Source organism: Leptonotus elevatus, chromosome 1, assembly GCF_054856555.1.
Source record: "Leptonotus elevatus isolate MCC_2025b chromosome 1, RoL_Lele_1.0, whole genome shotgun sequence".
Lineage (NCBI taxonomy): Eukaryota > Metazoa > Chordata > Actinopteri > Syngnathiformes > Syngnathidae > Leptonotus > Leptonotus elevatus.
The window spans coordinates 26,740,834-26,765,851 of record NC_141239.1 but is presented as its reverse complement, the minus strand read 5'-3'; the positions used below and the strand labels follow the sequence as shown (position 1 = coordinate 26,765,851).

Sequence of the window (25,018 nt, the reverse complement as noted above, 5' to 3'; positions counted from 1 at the left end):
ACACTGACCTATATATAGTCACGACCATTCTTCAAAGAAAAGAGCCTATCCCGCTCACTACTCTCACACCTGTCAGATAGCAGGGACACACCTGCACCAGTGATGGTAATTAAATGTAAAGGCATAACAGAATGCTGCTAAGCCAATTCCAAGTAACACATGCAGAACACATTAAATACAGAACATGTGCGTTAATGGTGACCTAGATTTGAGTTTGTAGGTCATAATTGTCATATCGTGGTTACCTCACATTTATAAGTCGAAAAGTAGGTCATGACCCAGCAGTAAGTACACTTGGTCTACTCAAATATTCAATATTATATCTTGAGGAAATTGGCACGTGCTGACAGTAAAGGCTGCGGAATATCCGGTTGGGCCGCCTTGCATTCATTAACGTCATGGTGACCATATGAAAAGGGCACTATGTAAACCATAAATCACTGATCATTGTGATTCATTTCTCTGAGAGTTTTGGGCTCTTTTCTTTGAATAATTCACTCATATTTTCTCTTTTGAGAGTTTCTCTCTTCCAAGCTGAAACACACTAGTGCTAATTTCGTCAACGAAAATTAAACAAAAATAATTTCGTCAACGCACATTTTCACCGGACTAAAACTAGACTAGACTAGACTAAAACCCTCATTAATAAACAATAACTGGGACCAAATCAGTATGCATTTTCGTCGACTAATGAAGACGAGATGAAAATGTACTTCACTTAATAAAAACTGGACTAAAATGTAAGGACATTTTAGTTCATCAACAAAAACGAGACGAAAATGAAATGATTTTGTAAACTCTTGTCTCTGCTAATCTGTCATGTGACACACAGTGACACACCCCCTTTCAAATCTGCAGCTAGCAGTGCAACATGCACAATCACATGGGACAGACAGGAGGTGGATTCATTGTGAAAGGTAAAAAAAATAATAATATACACATATATAGTTAGAATGTAACATTAATCCAACGGCTATAAAGTTGCAACAATAGTGTTCATCTGACCGCTAACTAAAGCTGGCTAATTTAGTAGCTCATTGAATGGAGCCATAGTAGCCACTTGTAGATATACTGTAATTGTGTGTGAAGTAATATGAGAGAAAGTTTTATGTGAAATAGTTTTGGATCCGAAATATTCAACATAAACCAAAATATACAGGGGTAAAATAATTGTCCTGACTAAAACTGGACGAAAAAGTTGACAGTTTTTGTTGACTAAATGATTATGAGCATACATAATGCTATCCCACCATTGTTCTGGTAAAACCTGAACCTGTGTGGTGTGTGTTGGCACTATTGTCAAAGAGTCTTTTTGTGTGATTCCATCAACATGCCGAGGGTTATAGGGCACGTGCCTGTCCTCCATTCAGCCCATAATAAACAGAATGGAATGAAATCATACAGCATCTAAGTGGTGCTTTAACTAAAAGGCAGAGCCATCCCACAACATTTGAAGTGTTTTTGTCTCTGAATATGTAGACAGTGCAGGGCTTCATAGCTTTCATTCATTCAGTAGTTGTGTGTGGGAGTAATTTGCCGCGCTAAGCTAAACTGTGGGTACTTAGAACTGTACTGCCTCCAAGTGGAAGCTGACAAGATTCAACTGCTTTGTATCTTTGGTGCCATATGTCCATGTTTATCTTGACTGATAAGACATTTTATTAAGCATACATAATGATGTCACAGTAGCGCTCGATCTGCGAGGTGAGTATACAATTCATGCAATCTAAATGTCCGTTAGTCGTTCTGTTGAGAGGAACCTATTCATCTGTCTGTGGAAATCCCCCTCATATTGCAGAAATCTGGAGTTATTAGTGATCATTTTGAATTTTTGTCTACTGTACACAACAAAATCGCAAGTGTTAGATTAACACTAAGAATTTTAAATCTAACACTAGGAAAGTGTTTATATGTGTCCACACCAATGAGTGCAAATTTCAAAGTGTTACTTTTTTCCCACTTAACCAGTGTTACTCCAACACTATATAGTGTTAAAAATCTACACTAGTAAACACTGAGTAGTGTTGAAAGTCCTCTACACAAGCGTCAGTGTTAAACATTTAATTCTGCCAAACTAAATTCTGGTGTTTAAACACTTATGAGTGTATTGCACTAGTGTCAGTGTTAACAATTTAAGCCGAAGCATCTTGCTCAAGGATACTTCGACAAAGTCAACTGGCCTGGGATTAAAACCCAGACTCTAAGGGACAGGAGACGACCACTTTACCACTTTACCACTGAGCCACGCCACCCCAACATCAGCAACTGGATGTAGGCCTATTGCTATTGAAATGTCGACAGCGCGCTGGAAAATTGGAACATTCTCTTTCACCGGAAATGAGGGTGTGGTCAATTTTACACTCAATTCTGGTTACACTCAACACCCACCCCAACACTCTGACAGTGTAACTTTTTTTTATCTTAACAGTGTTACATTAACACTTCTTACTGCATATTTTGATCGAACACTGGAAATTTTACACTGACCGATTTGCTATGTATTCAAATGTGTTTACAATTTTAAATTTGTTTTAAGCATGTGGGAGGGATAAAACAATATATCATGCATTTGCACTCATATGGAGTTGGTCGGGAACATCCCCAATGATGAATGGAGGGTTCGTTGTAGATGGAACTGTATGGACACTTGAACTTATTGTCGAGATTGTTGAGAATCTAGACCAAGGCTTGCCTCCAACACACCTGATTCAAATGATCATGATTGTGATCAGGCTTCTACAGAGCTTGCCGATTAAATTATCATTTGAATCGGGCGTGCTGGTAGAGGGAGACATTTCAAACAGGGAAGACAGTGGCTCTCGAGGACTGGCGTTCCCTAACCCTGAGCTAGACAATAGGTTCAGGTGTCTATACACCTCAAGGCTCCACACTACCCCTAAATGGTGGCATTTTTCTCCTAAAATCTGAGGCAATGCAAGCAGATTTTTCATATATTCACGCTAATGTGACCAGTAAGTTAGCTTCTTTCTTTTTTTATTACCATTCTTGATTATTGTTTGTTACTGAGAAACAGTCCACACTTTAGCTCATTAACCATACAGTGAAAATGACTGGCGTGAATATTTACTTTGCAATAGGCTTACAGTGTGCACCCCTAAATGTTGTGCCATTGAAAAAAAAAAGCCCTACAACTTGATGTAAAGTCAAGTCATATAAACCAAAGTAACAGACGTGTGCGTAGGGTTCAATATAGATTATTTTCCAGAAATTAGTTTGTTCTGTAGAAGACAAATTGGTTACACAGTTTGTTTTCTTATTCGTCATCTGCACATCTGCACATCTGCTTCCTAAACATAAAAAATATCCGCATTTACAGTGCAAAATAAATACTTTCTCAGCGTTGGTCATATAACAAAAAGTAGGATTCGCGCCCAAACGGCGAAACTGAAAATTGTCCACGAAACCTCTACCGACGATGAAATTAGCACAAAAGATTGTAGCAACATATCACTATGCACAACATTTACCATGCAGCACCAACATAAACAGCTCAATTCTTAAAAAAATAAAATAAAATAATGTAACAAAGTAGTAGCTCCCCTCACAAACAACTCACCCTCTGCAAGCAGTGTCGCAATGTGAGTGGAAACAAAAATGGTTACGGAAGCCTAAGAGGTTAAATGGAAGCAGAGTGCGCAGATTACCCAAGAATTGACAAAACACTGATACATTTTTTTTTTTTAATATCTCATTAAGATTAAATTCACAAATATACAAAAATAACCACCAAGTAACAATTTAAATGAAAAAATATAAGAGGAATGAAAAATAAGAAATTTAGTACATTTCAACTCTGGAGTTCATTTCAGACCACTTGATAGATTTGAATTGAAGAAGCAACTTTATGTTAAATCTGAGGTTGTTTTGTAAAACCATCAGAAGATTTTCGTACTTGTACAGCTGCATGAAGACAATAGGGAAAACTCAATTTACATATATATATTAATTATAGATGTCCATCGACTTTACTGATCTTGACATTGGCTAGCTTTATCTTAAAACCACTGCGAGGGTGAATAGAGATCTGGACGTTGACGTCACGCATCCCACCATGCACGTTAGCGCCACCATTTTAGCAGGATAGGAAACATGTCCGCTACTTTGAGTAAACAGCAAACGCCACACTTTTCAATGATAGACAGCTGTCGCAGACCAGGTGCCACAACGATAAGAGGCAAAAGAACGATCGAGCATTCTCCAGACTACCAAAAGTGGAACCAATGTGTAGCCAATGGATAATAAATAGCAGCCATAAAAGGGGAGAAGAACAAGACAGAGGAATTGGGTTTCTCCTCATTATGGTAGATATCGCTTGTGTAGCAATCACTCCATATCAGGTGAGTCAATTACTGGATCAGTTTGTCGTGTAGATGTAGCTCGATTGTATAGTTATTAAATCAAGGCGAACTACGTGATCAGGCACTTTGCACACAGTGGCTGAACTAGCAGATGCTAACCTGCATGGAGCTAGCATCCCACCACACACACAAATGTAGGGGAAATACTCTTATCTCGTTTGGTTATGTTGCTACGGTTTAATAAATAATACACAGTTGAATTTAAAGGATAACTCAACTGGAAGTGAGACTCTTGCTCCACCCCTCACTAAAATTTGAAATTGGCGCTCAAAGGGGGTGTTGCCTGGATGACCGTTGTGTTGCGAATAGGGAGAGGGTTGGGCGTGGTCTGGCTGTGATTGACAGCAGCAACTCACAAAGAAGCAGTTTAGGAGGCGTGTAGGAAAATGAGCCGGTGGGTGGTGGGGGCGACTTTGTCATGTAGAACAAGTGACGTAGTATGTATTGTCTCGTGTAATGAGAGGACAAACAGCCAAATTGAGTTTATCCCAGCGTGTTACCTGAAGATGGCGCCAAACACTCAGGTTTTGCCCCAAATTTTAGCTTTCAACAAACATGCGCTAAAATGTCAAAGTAATGACCAGGACATGTAGACAGCATTTGTAGACACCAGTTCATACAGTTAATCAGCAAACAAAAGTTGATTTAGTGTTGAGTTATCCTTTAATAACTGACCAAAAGGAAACTTTTTACGGCATAAATAACGGCAGCGCCAGCCGAATCAGCAGGTGCAAAGTTGCTAATAAACCTTAATAACACTGTGTGAAACTGCTAACTTAGATGGCTTTTTTTTTTTTTTATGAAGGGGAAATAAATCCAGATTGTACAAACTTGTAAAACCGTTGTATGGTCACATTTGCAAACACTCACCAGTCACCATGCAGTGTAAGTGAGTTGGGAATTCCACATACCAGCGTCGCCGAGTTAAAATAAGCACTCTCGGCGCTTCATAAGCAACGGTAATATCATCGAACCTGTCCATTTTGCATATGTATATCATGTCCTTATCATCAAAGTGAGTGTGAATTCTCTTGGACGGAAAGTTGATGGACAAACGTGAGTATGCTCATTGCAAGTAATAAGCTTCTTTCCTGCCAGAGGTGTGTGTTCAGGAAATAGTCACGTGACGTCAGGATCTCCATAGATTTACTTACACACCTGCAAACTAATGAGTAACCTACTTCCCCCTTAACGAGGCTTTTGAACAAATGAAACAGACACAATGGTGACACCTAACAGTCAACTTCGTGGCCTATACTCGTATGTGGTGAAATGGCTCCTTCAGGCTGTATGTGGCCCCTGAAATACAATGAGCTTGACGCCCGTCATCTAGACTTATTGTGACTAATGCAGTGGTTACAGTTCAAGCAGAGGGTACCTTTGAAAGTGGTGTCAAGACTCAGGAGGATGGTTTTCACACGATTCAATTGGATGGATCCTTGGGACAGGTGCTACTATGCCAAAACAGCCTTGCACTTTGTATACACTAAAGTATAGTGGACAAGGGGCTGGGTCATTCCAGAATTGAAGGACATTTGGGCTTCGAAATTCTTGAAAAAATAACCTTCACTTTTCTGATTTTATGCTACATATTCATCAATAATAGGTAAGAAACTATCAAATGATAAAAATTACAATTTAGGCGGTACTCCAGAATTATTTGTGTATTTAAAAAACTATTTTCAAGCATTCTTTTCTCTTAGTTTATTATTTAACATTGGGTCTCAGGACAAGTACATTTACTCAGAAATTGCATGTTTTTGTATTTTTGTTTTATATATTTATTATTATTATTATTATTTCAGTTTGCGGGTGTTGTTCCTCAATTCTGTGACAAATTGTGTCAAAAGTGGGATGATCCGAGTTGAGGCATAATGGCAAGAACCCACGGGATCGGATTGCATCCCACTCACTCGTACTTATAGCCGTACGTAGTCGCCCATGTAAATAGTTTATAGTCAAGTAAATAGTCATTCAAGTTTACTTCAGGCTACACAGCCTCCGCACGTAATGGTGCTATTTGTCTTCATTTATGCAGTCACTACATCATGGCAACGAGTCTTCGGTAATTGAGATTTGCAAATGATCTGTAACGCGTGGCCACTAGATGGCAGACTTTAATAGATTTTTAACCGAGCCTCGTCCTAAGTACACGACGCAATATTGTGGATTTTAAAAACATAACACATTCAAGTATCACGACATGACTTACATATAGCATTAAAGCATATATTACAGCACATTTTAAACATAAAAAATAGGATCAATGTAAAGATTGTTGTAGATTATATTTAAGGGGTGCGGGTGATTGACGCTTTTGTGCATTTTTTTGTTTTTTTTTGCGTGTCTATGAAGTATTCTGAATCAAGAGTTCAGCTTCAAGCCCCGCTCGTCCGGCGCGACGCGTAACAGAAACGAACGTATCCAAAACATTCGTCGAGCTTGGCGTAGTAACGTCACCCTTTGTCTTGACCAATCACGGCGCACGCTGGCCGGGGCATTGTGAAGCAGTAGTTGGAGCGTTAGCATCCAGGCTAAAGTGGAGAAAGAAAGCTAACTAATCGTGAGAGTGCAACTGGCGGTGGCTAAAAACGTTCATGGGAAAATAAGCAAGTTGTCAACACAGCAGCGGGAAAGGACTAGTCGACTCCAAGGGGACCCCGCAACAATGTTTCCAGGGTGCTAACGTGCGAGACGGCGCTTGTCAGATGCCAGAGGAGAGCGTTTTTGGATACTACATCGCTTGTCCCGTTTCCAAGCGGAAACCATTTCTGGACAGATAGTTGGTGGAGGGGGGTGGGGGGAACTAAAGCTAGCTGGCTAGCCAAAGCCAATCACCCCGGAGACTTTTTGACGCTGTCACCCGGCAAACCGCAACCCGAATGTTTTGTCTGTCATGAGTCCGGCCGGGTGCTCCCATGTGAACGGTTATAAGGTGGACAATTGGAAGCAAAACCTCCGCGTCATATACCAATGCTTTGTTTGGAGTAGCACTGCTGAAACCAGAAGACGTAAGGTAAACAACAACAACAACAATTACGTTTTCCTGCGCTGCCCTTTTCTTAATTCACTTGTGAAGTTAACGTGACACAAAGGGGGACACGGTGCATGAGTGCAAAATGATGCACCGCCACACGAATCAGTGGATGTGCTGAAACAAACAACGTCGCCAGTGATGGTCAAGTTAGCCAGCTCACCGGTCAGCAACGGTGCTGCCCCTTGGCAGCTAAACACAACACTTTTCATTCATGCGACTATTATTCACGTTATTGTTGCTGAGGTGAGTTAGCCGCAAGGCTGAAAACTCACCGATCACAAGAGGGAGTCGGGGCGGGTGGGACATTACCATATCAAATGAGACCCCATTGTGTTGCTCGAGCATGCAAATCAGACAATGCTGCAACGTTCACAACATGTGCCCCAGCTGGCCACTCACTTTCCCTCCATTTAGCCAACTCTGTACTCCTTGCCAGTGTGTCTCGTCAGTTTATCTGCCTCAAGTTGTTCTGTGCAGCCTTGTAAGTGTCACACATTTGTATTTTGTTGTGAAAAATAGGTGCTTCGGGGTGATGCGGGATGGACAGAGATGGTGAGTTGACGCTTTGCTCCCCCTCTTCTTTCTTCCCTCCTCCAACTCATTTTTTCCCTTCCTCTCCTCTTCACTCCAATCTATCTTTTTCCTTACTCTTGTCCTCTTCCCCTCGCTTTTGGTAGTTGAAATTAACAGGAGTTGGCTTGCTTGCTCTCTCATTCCTACCTGTGTGCCTGCCGGTCATTTCCACGTACAGTAATCATCACAAAGCTAACACATAACATGTAGCACATATCTGTCAAACTTCGCCATGTAGCTTACAGTACCCAGCTGTATAAGAGCTGTCCAAGAGCTGTATCCAGGTTTCTGTCTTTGCCAAGGTAATAATGCTCAGTTTTATTCGGCACAATACTTATTTCACATGTTTATTGGTGTGTGTTTACTTTGCATTATTGTATCACAGTGTTCATTGCTCTTCTTTTTTCCAACAATGGACAGCACAGAGCACGAGTGGTGAGCACGCCTCTCCCAGTTCTGTGGTTCTGGATTTGAATCTCAGCTCCAATATTAATACTGGTGTCCTCATTTTACGATGGTACTAGAACTACAATGACTAATTGAATAACTTGAATAAGTCGATACCAAATACCAGAGCAAAATCCCTACCTCGAAGCTTCGTAGGGATCAAATGTAACTAATGGAACTGCTGTTGTGCAGACCACTCCGTGTAGAAATGATATGGTGCGATGGCAGCGAGCCAGAAGCAGGAAAGAGTTAGTAAAATACAACAATTTGGGATTATTTCAAGTATAAGGAATATCAAGTGTGATGTGTGTGCCACAGCAGAAGGTAACGTATGTTGGATAATCTAATATATCTTACGACTGCTAGCTAGGTGTTGTAATGCCGCCACAAGTGGTCAAGAATAGACACAGCCGCCAATGCACTTCAATTGTTTTATTGAACAAATGGTGAGAAAACGATCACCTAATCAACACATTCATACCCGAGCTACCTATGGCCACAGCTCATGCAAAGTCAGTCAAACACACAGACTGGCTTACAGGTTAGGCTGAGGCTGAGCTGCACTGTGTGTGTTTACAGAGTAGATATATGGTAGCATGCGACAGAGTAACACTCCCTGTCCCATACGTGGTTCTTGTGGGAACTCAGCATGCCATAAAAAGTCAGAATAAGTGTACCTTACTTTTCTAGTATTTTGGTACGAACACAACATTTGAAACACTAGTTACTTGGCAATGATGATGGCATGATCCACTACAGCCACAATACCACATAGAAGTGTTTCCAGAAAAATTGGCACCAGAGGTCCTCACTCTTCAGTTCATGACATAAACTCGGTTTGTACCCTTGTGGAATGCTAACCGCTGCTAAGTATAAAATAATTAAATTAATGTATTACTTACAACGCTTTGCATTGCACATTCATGATCGTAACCTCGAAACACTATGTCGGGAACCTTGTATTAGTATAATAATACATATCAGTATAATAAATTGGTAACATTGATTCTCTTGTGCCTTTCAGAGGCGGGATATTGACAAGGTTCAGTGTCTTGCCCAAGGGCACTTTAACAGTGGACAATCGGAGCCAGGATCTGAACCTGTGACCCTTAGGTCACTGTACGACTCGCGCTAGCAATTTAGCTCCGCTCTGTCGTCCGTCAGCAATGAATGTTCGTGCGGAAACATAAAATATTGGTTCTCTTCCGGGTCGTGCAAATATGTTTTTTAAAATTACTGTACAAAGTATTTTGATGGAAATATCGACTTTAATGGGGAAATCTGACTTAAGTCGAAATTCGTGTTACATTGCCAGCGTAAGAACGGAACACCGCCGTAACTTGAGGACTTCCTGTAGCCTCTCACATTCCACCCAAATGCAGTCTGGCTTTTCTGTAACAATGACAACTGAAGACGCACCACGGTGTGTAAAAATTCTTGTGTCCCTAGTGTAAAGAAAGTACAAACTGTGAAGCGCGCATATAGAGTAAGCACTTCATAAATAAGCAGAATTACACTTATTCAATTATTGTACTATGCAAGTGAACACATTGCCGGTCAACTCACAAGTGATTTACTTGGTGGTTGTATGGAAATACACAATTGATGGGCAGGCAGGCACTCCAGAGATCCAACTATTTGTAGACAAGCAAGTAAAAAGTCAGTTTAATACAGAAATGTCCCATTTAATGTGTTAATATTGATATTGGTATATACATTTGACCCCCACTATTCATGAGGGATAGGGACCTGGCCGGCCAGCAAATGGCAAAAATCGGTGTAAAAAATGTCCCCACATGTTCCACAAAACATGGACAATTAAAATACAAAAAAAAAAAATATTTTTAATAATTGCATTTTTTGTTGTTGCAATTATGCGGTTCTGCAGGCGCTGAACCGCAAGTATGCTTGGCTCAACTGTAATGTAAATAATCAGCATACGTGCATGGTACTTGATTGCAGTATTTAATATTACGGTCTTGGAATGAGTGAGACATTGTGAACAATTCTAAAATGCTTCATTTTGGCGCTCTTGCCGCCAATCATATAGAAGAACCTTTGAACGAATGAAGAAGATTTTTAAGAAGCCACCGGTTTAACCCCTTTCTGCCTCTCACACAAGAGCCCTTTGATTGATTCTCCCCTGAATCGCTTCCTCCCACTGGTCCACATTTCTTCCTTGCCTCTCCTCCAGCTGCTACGTCTCATTTGACGGGCCAGCAGACACCACAGAGGCCGCTCTCCGAGCATGCACGCTGCTTGTAGCCCAAATCAGCCAGCACGCTTTCCTTTTGTACCACCATCTGGCTAATGACCTGTCAATCACTCTCCAAGGCAAGACCGAAAACCCAAGAGGCAACAAATCTCCCCTCGCATGGACACTCAATTATTGTCTTTTGTTAAATCCTGGGAACCCAGGTGTCATCTTAGGTCTGTAAATGGGTCCTTGTCTGCTTGTGAAAAATACAAAATGTGTGAGTACTTAGTGGTAGGAATTGGATAGGTTGATGGCTTGTCAGTCAACAAATGAATAAACTGGTTCTGTTCTATAAATAACCTAACTCAAGGCACTGAAGAATGCCAGGGTCTTGTTTTTAGATGAAAATATGTTGGAGTCTAACCACCCATAGTGCGAATGGTATACCAATCACTGTTGGTTTTGCCTGTTTAGATTTTGAACTATGGTATTTCTTGAGTCATGACATTGTGTTGATTCCTTGTACACAGTAGCTAGCCTTACATGAGAATTAGGGTGAGGGGTTTAGATCTCTGGACTTCACAAAAGAACCACTGCTTCACCACTCTTGAGAATAGCAGGATAAGGTGGTTTTGTCTGTTCTGATAACTGGTTACCTTCCGGTTCATACACCTTCATCAGGTAGGAGATCCTGCGGGTTCAGAAAGAATATCCTTAAAATAAGGAGTTCGGATGCTGAATCGACCACTGGAATGAACCCCAAATAATCTAGAGCAGGGGTGTCTAAACCTTTTCTAAAAATAGAAAGATGCAAGGCCCAGTTTTTTTTAAACTTGTATATTAAACACGGTAAAATCAATGAAGCAATTATACATTGTTGATATCACGTAGTTATTTTTGAAAAACTCCTACTGCTAAAGGCAAATAGTCCAGTATATATTTTTTTTAGGTTTTGGGGTGAACCCAGTGTGCCACTATAATAGATCCGCCTTTTCACTAAGTGGCAACTGAATCCCAACTCAACATTCTGAAGCACAAGAACAATCTGTTGTAAACTGCCCAAATTTAAGAAGCATTAATGTGATGTTTTTACAAATTGGACCTAGACACTTTGAATCCGTTTAATCCACCCTCAAAAAAAAAAAAGCATTGTGGCCACGTCAGTTATCTTGAGTATATGCTGTGGGCCGCCCAAAAAATGAATGGCGGGCCACAAATGGCCCCCGGCCATAGTTTGGACACCACTGATCTGGACAGATTAGCCCAGAGGTGGGCAATCTCGGTCCTCGAGGGCAGGAGTCCAGCAGGTTTTGGAGGTTTCTCACTTTCAACACAAGCTGATTCCAATCAACAGGATCATTATCAGGCTTATGCAGAGCTTGCTGATGAGTTGATCATATATCAGCTGTGTTGGACAAGGGCAAGATGCAAAACCTGCAGGACTCTGGCCCTCGATGCCCACTTCTGGATTAGCCCATCTGAGAGGAGGGGAATGCCTTGGAGTCCCCCAGGGGGAGCCGTCAGTTACTTTAGAGAATGGATGTCAGTACTACTGTAAAATGACTTGGTGTATCTGGTTGCTGTAATGATCATTTATTATACAACCTTTTGTTAAGGTTACGTTCAACTGGTTTGTATGTGTTTTGTTTTCCTGTTGAATTAGTTAGCCTGGATTGCAATCTAATTGGCTGGTGCTCTTGTACAGTGAGGCTTTTTTTTTCTTTCTTCACGAGGTGGTTGGACCAGTTTGTTGTCTGAATAAGCACGTTCTGACTATGTATTGTTGGGTCAAAGATTTAAGATAAGTTAACCTTTATTTATCACACAATAGGGATTTTTTTTAAATTGATTATCCAAGTACAAAAGGATAGAGAAATTTGTGGACAAATATCTTGAACTTTTTTTCAGCTAGTTTTGTGATTTTGAATATCGCTTAACCTGTGGAATACGACTCCATAGGCTGTTTATTGTAAAACTATTAGCATTATGTGAAACGGTGTCAACATTGATATAGCAACTGCGAAAAAGATGCAGCCCCCATAGGGTCATATGTATTTTGGGGATTGTGTTTTATTTTGCATGCATCTCCGCTGTTAATTTTGGCATGTGCAGAAACTGCTGAGAATTATGCGCAAGTATAATACACTGTGAGTCACTGCTCTCATATATCCGTGGTCTGCACTGTATTGACTTTATCCTCCCCTCCCCGGTCTGTTCTTTGCGGCAGAAGAAGTGTGCGCTGTTGAGCCAGACCTTTGTCCACCTCTTTATAGTTGTTGTCATCCTCGCTCTTCTCGCTGGCTTTCATTACAAATATGAATGCATTTGGGAGAATGCGGAAATTGATCATGAGATTCAAGATTTTATCTTTGCGGTATGTGGCTTGCTTGATCCTTGGACCTAAATAATCATCTTGTAATTACCAGCATATATCTGCCCTTCAATCAGCCAGCAGTTTTTTTTCCCTCTGTGTCGTTATTTGCTTTGGACACCAGCCAAAGAGCGCCTCAAAACGCGTTCTCCAGATGGAAGATGTGGCCCAGCAGGTTGCAAACATGAGCCTCTCGTACCTGTCTGACAGTTGTTCCAGCCATTTGAGCCACTGGCTGATCAATAGCTTCTCTAATAGAACATTAAAAGCCCAGGGTGGAGTGCGACTCGTGGCTGATGATATTGAGGAGGTACATCGCTTGTGAACCGGGAGAGTAAATCGAGCTGTGCAGGGGACCAGGAGCATAAAGTGATTGCCTGTCATTGTCTTTGAACATCGAACGTGCTTAGGAAGAGAGCAGGTTACACTTTTTACATGGCTGAAGCATTTACATTACCATCCAGGCTATACAGTACCCCAGTGCAAACACAAGTCACTGTAACAATAAACCAAACACAACTGGACCATTCAGTAGAAATTTAGAGCTAACCCCGCTGAAGTTTATTTATTGTCAGTTAATGGAAAAGGGATAGACAATTATCGGCCGGGCTGATTATAATCCAATATTTGGCATTTTGACAGATATCAACATCTGTCTTTTTAAGAAAATCTGATAGCCGATAACATATTACTTACTGTTAACTTCAGGAAACGATTTATTGAAATTTTCAATTAACTTTATGCAATGCTGATGAAATGCGTACGAGTCCTGGCAATTTTCTGGATAAATATAATTTGTACAAGGTCATTCTATTTAATTATTTTTGTTTAATTGTTACTCAGAAAGCGTCTTGACTGTTTGCTGTCATTTATTTTGTGTTGACCTTATTGTTATTTGAAGAACTATTGCTCACGAAGTTGATGCTAACTTTCTGTTAGCATTTGAATGGGATCTACCATGCTCTTTAACATTAGCGCTAGGCTCGCGTGGTTTTAAAAATTAAGCATGTTTTGTATTTAAATTAGGGCTGGGCAAATATGGTCAAAAAATAAATTCTCAGGACGATTACGATTTTAATCAATTTTAATCTATTAACTCTTTGACTGCCATAAACGTTATAAAACGTTTAGCATAAACCTAGGGAAGGGCGCCGAGGACGTTAAAAGACGTCCCCTATGTTTTTTTTTTGTTTTTTTTCAAAAACGGGTGCAGGAAAGCCTTGGGCAGCTGTGCTGAAAGTATCAGGCAGATATGATTAGTCAAAGACTCGTTTTGGCCCCTAGAGGGCAGCGATGACTCTCTTTGCACAAGGTTGGATGGGCCGCCCACCGTGGGCGTCAGTAGAAGACGTGAGGCGGAGCTAGAGTGTTGAGGAGACAATGGCTGGTTCAAGCCATTGTGGCTTGACCAAGCAACCGGTTGCAAGCAACTCACGCTTGAGCATTTTTTTCAAAGACGGAAAGCATCAATCAATACTAAAAAGCGCATTGATGTCGACGATGATGATGACTCCGAGTTTGACGCCAAAGTTGGAAGCCTTGACGCGACTCCTATGACACGTAGTAAGCCTCACCGGCTAAGCGCGGCTAGCGCGGCTAGCGCTGCTAAGGCCTGAAAACGCGCACAATAGCCGGCCGGGTACTTCTACACAATCGGACATTCGATCGGGCGATGGAGAGTTGGCATCGACCAATGCAGATTGATGATGATGATGATGATGACTCCGAGCTTGACGCCAAAGTTGGAAGCCTTGGCTCGACTGTTACTATCACGTAGTAAGCCTCACCGGCTAAGCGCGGCTAGCGCGGCTAGCGCTGCTAAGGCCGGAAAACGCGCACAATAGCCGGCCGGGTACTTCTACACAATCGGACATTCGATCGGGCGATGGAGAGTTGGCATCGACCAATGCAGATTGATGATGATGATGATGATGAATCCGAGCTTGACGCCAAAGTTGGAAGCCTTGAAGCAACTGCTATGATTACGTAGTAAGCCTCACCGGCTAAGCGCGGCTACCGCTGCTAACGCCGGAGCTGCACAAGCGGACATTCGATCGGACAATGAAGAGTACCCCGAGTCCAATGCATATTCATCGGAGGAGCGGGTACAGTCTGATCACGGAGAAGACACTGTTTCTGGACTACGATGCCACCATGAATGGAGTGGATAAAATGGATCAGAACATCTCCTACCACCCGGTATAGCAACTGAAGGACACGGGGAAGCGAGACGTAACGAAACCGTAGCATGATCCTGATATTAGACTTGATGACACACTGCAGTATATACTTGCTATTCCCCGGAAAAAAACGGCCTGCAAGAAAGTGGCGCACGCGAAGAGGCAATCTGTTGTGCAAATGCTGTTGCGTCTCCTTGCACGCAGGAGAGTGTTACAAAAAGAAAAACTGTCGTTGAAACATCCACATATTTGTAAATAGCACCACAGTTGCACACATTTGTAAATAGTTTGCCAAATTGTTGTCAAATTGTTACACTGTTGAATGTAAATAAACGTATTTTGCTATCAAAAAACACTTTTTCATTCTTGGTGGTAGTGTTTTATAGAAGTAAAGCACTATTTAGGTGTTTGTGGCATCATTCATGGACAAAAAGAAGTGTCAAATTCACTAGAATGCATGAAATAATATTGTTTCACTAAAAGCTTGATATCTCCGTATTTTGGTCCAAAACAGGCGAAATTGGGTCAAACTAACCATTTTCTATTGTTGATTACTAAAGAACGGAATAAGGTAGAAACAAACTTTTTTTTTCTGATGAAAGATGAAAGTCCAATCTTTCATTTGGTAGTACGTGTGTTTCCATAGTCCAAACAGAACATTTTCTGTGGACCTTGAAAGATCAGTCAAAATGCTTAAATCGGCTGGCACTGACGGCATCCCTTTTCTGAAAACGTCTGGCAGTCAAAGAGTTAAACCCAATAAGCGTTTATTTAAAGGTTTCATTTCTTCAAAAATAATTCCTGTGCAAAATGCTCAGACAACATTAATGTATACTGATTCTAGATCAGTTTTAACATAAACCTAGCATTCATAATTTGTGCTTTTGTCTCCATTAAGTAGTTGGTAGCTATTGTATACACGTCATGTAAACCACCCATCTAGCATTCTGGCACTTGTGCAAAATTACTGTTGTTCAATTTAATTAGCTTCACATGCCACACCGCAAAGGGGCAGTGCTACTTCTTTTATGCCAAGTGGGCTCTTGTGAGAGAGCGAGTGTTGGGCAGTGGTTGTAATGGTGGTAGGAGCGGAGTGCAACGGAACTTTAAACAAAAGTGGAGTTCTTATTCCATCTAACATTGGTAGCAGAGGATGGTTAGCAACCACCATTTGAAGGTGGAAAAGCCTACGAAAGCTGGAAAAATGAGGTCGGAATTTGGACAAGAGTCACCGACTTGGAGAAGAAAAAGCAAGCCCTCGCGGTGGCTTTGGCGCTATCAGGTAGAGCGCGAGAAACAGTGATGGAAATTCCAGTAGACTAACTAAATGATGACACAGGAATGAAGACTCTATTTGCAAAACTTGATGGGTTGTTCCTAAAAGAAGAAAAGGACAGAATACATGAGGCTCCAATTTTAACCAGATTATGAAAGACGTGAATATGTCCATGGCGGACTTTGTAATTGAGTTTGAACAACAATATTCCCGAATGCGGAAATACAACATGGAGTTACCGGATGCTGTTTTAACTTTCAAGCTGTTGGACACAGCGTGTTTGGAAATGACAGACAGGTAGCTAGCTTTAGCATGCAGTGACTTAACCTTTGCTAACATGAAGTCAGCCCTGAAGAGGATATTTGGCGGAAACGCGAGTGCTGTAACGGAAGGTATCAGCCAGGAAACGGTATATGCAATGGAGCAGCAACGGGAAAAAAAACCCAAAGCCTGGCAAAGGTCCCCTCGACAGAAAACTCCACAAAACAGTACAAATCCACTTGACAAGTATGTACGGCGATCAAAATGTGCAGTGTGCCAAAGTACGTTTCACTGGGCTAAAGACTGTCCACACAAAGACGTGAGTGTAAAAATAACGGAGGATCGTGAAACGGAAGTTGAAGAGTGTAATGTTACTCTGTTTACCAAGGAACCACCAACAGATGCAGAGATATTCATGACAGAATGTTTTGGCTCAGCAATAATAGACTGCTTGCACTAGGACAATGTGCGGACAACAGTGGCTTGAACACTACAGCACTATTAGGAAAGACAAGTGCTAATACTATGAGAGAGAGTGAAAAACAAAGTTACAGGCCATTTAGTTTGGCGATGGAAAAGTCGTCTACTCAGTGAAAAGTGTGAAGATACCGGCTAAAATTGGACACACAAAGTGTAACATAGCAGCTGAAGTTGTACCTGTTGGCATCCCACTGCTCTTAAGCAAAACATCCCTAAAAAGAGCATAACCGTTTTGAACATGGAGCGTGACAGTGCAGTAATGTTCAAGCAGCCTGTCAAACTGGATTTGACTAGTTCTGGACATTATTGTGTAAGCATTGTGAACAGTGAGCAGAAATGCAATGCTGATGGAGCACATGCTAGCTACAAAGAAATACTGACAATAACAGAAACAATGAAAACAGATGAGAAGATTAGAGTTTTAGAGAAACTTCACAAACAATTTGAACATGCCGCTGCAGACAAGCTACAAAGACTTTTGAGCAGTTCCGGCAATAAGGACACTGGATGTGTTGATTTGCTACAGAAGGTAGTAACTCAATATGAAGTGTGTCAAAAATATTGTAGCGTTAAACCTAAACATGCTGTGGGATTATCACTTGCTTCGACGTATAATGAAACTGTTGCTGTGGACTTGCATGAGCTCGAACCAGGAGTGTGGTACCTACATATTATTGATCAGTTCACTTGTTTTAGTGCAGGGAGTGTGCTTACTACAAAGATGTCTTCTGAGATAGTCAAACATTTTATTCACGACTGGATCAGTGTGCATGGCCCACCTAAAAAAGCATTTAGTGATAATGGTGGGGAGTTCAACAATGAAGAAGTGAGACACATGGCTGAGAATTTTAACATGGAAGTAAAAACAACAGCTGCCTGCAGTCCTTGGAGTAACGGGCTGTTAGAACGACACAATCAGACCCTAACTGAGATCATAATGAAAGTGAAAACAAGCACTGGATGACACTGGAGCACTGCTATGGACTGGGCTTTGATGGCAAAGAACTGCATGCAAAGTGTTCATGACTACTGTCCACATCAGCTGGTATTTGGACAGAATCCCAATCTTCCTTCTGTGTTGATTGACCAAGCACCTGCTCTAGAAGATACCACCAAAAGTGAATGAGTCGCCAAGCATATTTCAGCTCTGCACGCAGCAAGAAAGGCTTTTACTGAAACAGAATGTTTGGAGAAAATTCGAAGAGCACTAAAGAAACAGGTGCATCACACAGATGAGAAGTTTGAACTCTGTGACAAGGTTCACTACAAAAGAGTGGACTGTCCTGAATGGAAAGGGCCAGGAGTGGTCATTGGACAGGATGGTGCAGTTGTTTTGGTCAGACATGGAGGCACCTGTGTACGAGTTCATCAAACTCAGACTGAAGAAAGTTACTCAGGAATATGATTACGACTCTCAGATTACCTGTGATCAAGAAAACAACAACAAGCAACAGTGTGTTGTTGATATGACGGATGAGCCGGAAGAAGAGACACATGCTGAACACAGTGAGAACGATCTATTGCCCGCTATGGAAAATCCGAGGGCTGAAGGACAAGAGCATGGAAGTAGTGTCAATTTAAAGGCTGGTCAGATTGTAACGTTCAAAAATCCAGAAAATGGCATTCAACAAACGGCAAAAGTTTTGGGACGTGCTGGAAAAGTGACAGGAAAATATAAAAACTGGTACAATTTGGAGCTTCTTGACCCTGCTTGAGTGGCCAATAAATCTGCAGATGTGTCACAGTTGGAGGATCTTCAAATCCAGGTGGATCGTGATGCCTCTGGAAATGCCCGTGAAGACATACTTGTGACAAAATATGTCTCATTTGATGAAGCTAAGTCAAATGAAATACTAAACTGGAGACAAAATTATGTGTTTGAAGAAGCTGAGAACAAGGGACAAAAGCGCATATCCACACGATGGGTCTGCACTCTGAAAGAGACAGTGACTGGATTAGTACTAAAAGCAAGGCTTGTTGCAAGAGGATTTGAGGAGCTGCAAGTTACAGAGCTACAAAAAGACTTACCAACCTGTGCGTCCGAGTCACTGCGGCTTCTTGTAGCAGTGATTTGTCAAAGACAATGGCAACTTCAATCGATGGACATAAAGTCAGCCTTTTTACAGGGTATGGAACCTGTCTAGAGACATTTTTGTCAAACCTCCTCCTGAAGCAAACAGTGCAGGGACACTTTGGAAATTAAAGAAGTGTGTGTATGGCTTAGCAGATCCCTCTCTGTATTGGTACAACCGAGTAAAGAATATAATGATTGAGGCAGGAGGTATTCTATCCAAAGTAGACCCAGCAGTTTTCTACTGGCAGGACAATGACAAAAATGTAACCGGTTGATGATGATTTCATTTGGGGTGGATCTCAAATGTTTGAAATGACAGTCGTGGCACATCTCAAAGCAAGGTTCAGCGTTCGGCATGAAGCTCATGACAGTTTTTCTTTTGTCGGTGTAGAATTTGTAACTTCTGACAAAAGAGTGAAAATACATCAATACACATACATTGCATACTTACAGCCTATACCTCTCACATCGTCACGAGCAGCTGAGCAAGCTTCACCTATTACTGAGGAAGAGAGGGATCAGCTCAGATCAAAGATAGGGCAACTTTAATGGGTTGCTAGACAAAGCAGACCTGATGCCATGTTACTGGCATCAAATCTCAAATGTGCTACCATACAGACCATTCATGAAGCAAATGAAGTTGTGTCCAAAATCAAAACTAAGAAAGTTGAGTTGAACTTTCAACAACTTGGAAAAGATGATAGCCTGAAGTTGGTTACATTTACTGTGCAGAACTTCCTATTTCCAGTCCAGCCACTCAGATGAGCCATTCCTATGCATGGGTATTTTTTTTTTGTGATTCTTTATGCAATTCAAGGCAATGACAGTGCACATTAAGCCAATCTCTCATAGAGTTGTGTTTGTGTTCACTGTTTGTCTATATCTCTTGGTTTGATGTTTAAATATTGCTATTTAAAATGAAGAGCTGCCACACGTTTAGTTTTTCGGCCTTCGATGTTGGCTTTTTGTCACGTTCTTTGCAAGCAGGTCCTCCAGGGTGAAAAAAGTGAAACCAACTTCTTTGACAAGAGCCATTAATGTTGGGAATGGTGTCACTGCGTGCCATATTGTATTCTCCTGTCAAACGACAGCAAAACACAGCCAATACAATGCGGGGTTTTCGAGTTTGTGTCCATTAGCTTTTTCTGTGGTGCGTGGGAGTGCGTCTGTGTTATAGTCTAGTTTTTTTTCACACAGCACACCAGAAACTGAAACCTTGTAAAAGCCTGCTGCCACGCTCAGATCACAACCCCCCGCCCCCTTCCTCCATCGTTATTATTCTGACTTCTCGGGAATGTACCTGGAGCTCTTACAGTGGGATCAAGTTGATGCACCAGATTTGGCATAATGGCTGAAACATATTTATGGAATCTGATTTACAGGCATCATCACACTGCAGATAGAGCCTTGACGTCACTGGGAGAACACAGAGCACTTCTTAAAAATAATAATAATAACATTATATATATTTGTTCTGATTTAGTGTTAGCTTGAGATCTCAACAAGGGACAAACATTTCTATCTCTTTCTTCAATTTTGCTAAATAAAAAAAATAAAAAAATTCTTCATAGACTAAAAGTCAGTGACAGTCATGAGAAAATAAGCATAACATTCCAAGAATAGTCAGAGAATAACAAGGGGTGGGGGCGGGGGCCAACTTTTAAATGCAAAACAGTAAATACATCCTGTATAATGTTATCCCCCCCTCTCATTAAATTGGATTTTTCTCACAATATATTCAGGCCGAGTAAAATTCTGACATATTGAACAGCAGTCCACATTGCTTTTATTCTTTATTATTTATTGTATTTTTGTAAAATCCTGACTTAATGCTCTTTAAATTCTGACCTTGTTCTCATAAAAATCTGATTTTATTCACCTAATTTCTTGACTTGTTCTGGAAAACAAAATAAAATCATTAAAATTGAAAATATTTTTGTAGTAGTCTTACCTTTTTAAAATTCTGACTCAATTCTTGCAAATATGGTTCAACATCATTTAATATATCGACTTTGTTTGCAAAATGTTCTGTTTTTACAGAAAGACAATATTAGGCCGATTACTTTATCAGACATAAGACTATTTTGGCAAATAATGCACAGAAAGCATTACGGAACGGGGATTTTGGGTGCCAGTCCAAGCTCTAATTTTAATATATTCAAGTGTCGCCTCACAGGACCAGCCAACCAATGAAAACTGTGTGACTTACAGTTGAGAAATATGTTGTTCATACATTTTTGACAGCTTTTCGGTAGAATTGAACAAATGCTGACCTTATTATTGGAAGCGTGCAACAAGTTATTTTTCTAGTTTTTGAATACGGATACACTTTTGTAAACAGTTTTCGGTTGCCTGGTAGGATACAATGTGATCATGTACAACCGCGCATTTCTTGTTGTCTGTCCTGATGATCCTTGCTTGATGGTTCCTGACTGTTTGCTATTAAATTTCATTTTGGTGCATGGTGCATACAAGACAAATTGTTTTTCCGCAGACCTGACCTTTCGTGTTCGGTCCTGTCTGTTATCCCACATGCTGTACTACAGTCACTCTAGCCCCGACGACTCAACTCATGCCTGCCAAACATTAAATCCCATCATGCCTCACATATGTTAGAGAGTTGTGGGGGAAAATATGTTGCCACTGGGCTGCACCGGGGTTTGCGCTGGGGGTAATCTTCGTCTGTCTCCTCTCCAGCCAAGCGGCGTGCTGAAGTATACAACTTGAAATTCTCGTGGCAGGCTATTCCAGCGCAATCGCTTACATTGTTACAGCTCTTTTTTTCTTTTCTTCCTGTAGTCTGCACTCTGTTTTCACCTTACCGAACCCATCTTTTTCTCCCATGTGTTGGTCTGTCTCCTTTTGCCCAGGCCAAGTCCTGTATCTGTCACATGTGTGGCGCCCACCTGAACAGACTTCACTCCTGTCTGTACTGTGTTTTTTTCGGCTGCTTCACCAAGAAACACATCCACGAGCACGCCAAAAACAAGAGGCACAATCTAGGTAAGGTCTTGACTTACAAACACGGATGTGGGTGGATTGATTATGTGCTTGTTTTGTGGTCATTAATCTTAAGTGGGATAACCCCATCGGCAAACGCGAGTCTCCTCCCCACGTCTGACGTAGTACCAAACCTGACGTGACATCCAGAAATACAAAGGAGAAAGAGTAGTCCTGATTAATCAGATAAGTCAAATCATTAGAAGGCAAAACTAAATCAAAATTTCCCCAAAGCTCTGAAATTATCATTTTTTTTATTCTTGTTACGCACCAGTCACACACCGTTCCGTGTAGTAATAAATGAGCGCGATTGACGACGAGCCAGGAAGAAGTACGTAAAAGAAAGAGAAGTGATATATGTCAACTTGACATAAGGTAACCTAACATCGTAGCTAACTTAATAAAGCCTACCAGCGCTAGTCCAAACATATTTTAATGCCCCAACAAGTGATGAAAGATTGGCATGCCGCCAAGCGCGACTTCAATTGCTTTACTGAGCAATTGGTCACAAAAGAAACATGTAGTGCATTTATACATGACATGCTTTGGCCACAACTGACACCAAGCGATCAAGGCAAACTGGCCAATGGCTAGCCAGTTAGCAGTTACTTGTCGTTTGATTAATTTTGACCACTCTAATCTTAAATATTGAAAAAGGTTTAACATGAACATTGTCATCCCTGATCGTGTTCCTAGTAATTTTCATATGTGGGCTATTATGGCCCTCAGGCTGTAGGTTGGATCACATTATTATTCTGTGTAATAAGAACATGTTTACACATGTGCCACTCTCTGACCATAACGTCATCCATTTTAAATTGGAGCTCTATAGTCAATTGTTTTACACTTTAAACTGCACTGTCACTTTACAAATCTGTACTTCACTTTGACGACAGGGCATCATTAAATATTCAAAATAAAATTAGATCCATGAGTCTGGACCAATTTCCAGACATTTTCATATCTAACAAGTACATACCATCATAATAATAATAAACTTTATTATTTTATTTATCATATAGGACATGCGCTTGCTCAACCGGAACACTCTTACAACACCACATCATGCATTAGCTCAGTTTCCCAGCGTGGGCAGCGTAAAAAATGTAAAGATCTCTGTCGACTAAAAATAGGTTGTCACGGAAACAGAGTGAGCGGTATTGTTTGCTACGGAGTTTGAGAATAGAGGAGGCTGACTGGCCATGGCTGCAAACACAGGTAGCGGCAGGAGACACCAATTCAATTCCATCCTCTGCGCGGATTGACGGGCGCAAGCATGAGATGGAAAAGATTGGGCTGAGTGGGAAATTTAGGCCAAGAGATGGCAGTCGTCTTGAGCAAAGCCCATTATCTGTTGCTGTGATGTAACTATGGCGCAATCTTTCTCTGTCTCTCTCTCTCCCTCCTGCTTCCAGCTATAGACTTATTATACGGCGGAATATATTGTTTTGTGTGTCAAGACTACATATACGACAAAGATATGGAGCAGATTGCCAAAGAGGAACAGAGGAAAGCCTGGAAATTGCAAGGTATATATAGCCCTGGTGTTTTCTCACTTACACAAGCTCTGGTGTGTTAAAAAGAAGACATGGAAACATGGTTAACCCACAAAGATAAAGTGGACCATAAAATGGTAACATCACTTACCGGTACTTTTAAGGAAATAGATCAAAATGTTGGCGCTTGAACATCAAATCAAAATATTTATGTAAAATTTACTTTGTTGCAAAATTGAGTTTGTAATATTTTGTAATGTTTTTCGGTCAAGATTATTTTCCAAATAATATACTAGAGATAGACCGATATGTTTTTTTCAGGGCCGATACCAACGCCGATTATTAGTAGTCAAGGAGGCCGATAACCGATATTTGAAGCCAATATTCATTTTCGGAAAAAAAAAGAAAGGGGGGGGGGGGTTTATTGGCTTCAAAAAATTGGCCAATCTTGTCTTTGTTGTAATGTATTAATACTTATTGAACACATTTTCAGACTTTTAAAAATGTAGAAGTATTTTTTTAATCTTAGCCAATATACATTTTAAATTTCTATAAAAAAATGTTCAAAGAGCTTATCAGGACGTCTTAGAAAGTTAAATGTAAACTTAAAGAAGTAAATACTAAATCTTATAAATTTAACTGAAAATGTAAATAAATACTTCCCTGAGATTAAAATGGTTTTACCTTTTATCGGCCATCAGATTTTGAAAAAAGGCATATACCGATATTCATCAAAATGCCCAATATCGGCGCCGGTAAGCGGCCGGTCTATCCCTACAATATACAGTATTTTGTAATATGTTATCATCAAGAACTTACAAATTAAACCACATCCATTGTTTGTCTTAGTTGTTCTTTCCTTCCAAAATGATGGCTAATGGCCATATTTTATTCTTTTGACTTTGTTCTAAAATTCCAGCATCCTTGTCATATGCAGATTTTTGTAAAATTACAACTATACTTTTGTAATATTTCATCTTTTTTTCTTGTAAAATTACCACAGGTTATGTGAATATTTAATTTTAATTTTTTAATTTAAACTATAGCCATTATGACCCATGAAAAGATTACGTTCTTGTAAAATTATTTTTCACTTTTTCATTTTTTAATTAATTAATTATACCTTTACCCCCCCCCCCCCTTCTTCTTCTTTTCAGCGTGTCCCAAAAGTGCCTGCCTTCTCATTCTTTTTCTTCTCCTTTGACAGGCATAGGCGAGAAATACACAACGTGGGAGCCCACCAAGCG

At 40.7% G+C, this 25,018-nt stretch overlaps 1 protein-coding gene across 3 annotated transcripts in view; it reads left to right on the top strand.

Annotated features, from left to right (window-relative positions):
- Window positions 1-6,865: 6,865 nt before the first annotated feature.
- The window catches only part of LOC147181429 (ubiquitin carboxyl-terminal hydrolase 22), a 38,359-nt gene continuing 20,206 nt past the window's right edge, over window positions 6,866-25,018 (top strand). For 2 of the 3 annotated variants that reach the window (XR_015096406.1, XM_086088207.1), the window contains exons 1-5: window positions 6,866-7,395; window positions 7,936-7,968; window positions 22,146-22,278; window positions 23,691-23,804; window positions 24,979-25,018. The exon at window positions 24,979-25,018 is cut by the window's right edge and continues 62 nt beyond it. Coding sequence is in view for 2 of the 3 variants with exons in the window: in XM_086088207.1 (XP_085944333.1) it covers window positions 7,276-7,395; window positions 7,936-7,968; window positions 22,146-22,278; window positions 23,691-23,804; window positions 24,979-25,018 (440 nt within the window). In the remaining variant the exon portion in view is untranslated. The remainder of the gene's footprint in view (window positions 7,396-7,935; window positions 7,969-22,145; window positions 22,279-23,690; window positions 23,805-24,978) is intronic. The other variant, XM_086088215.1, reaches the window with a different exon arrangement.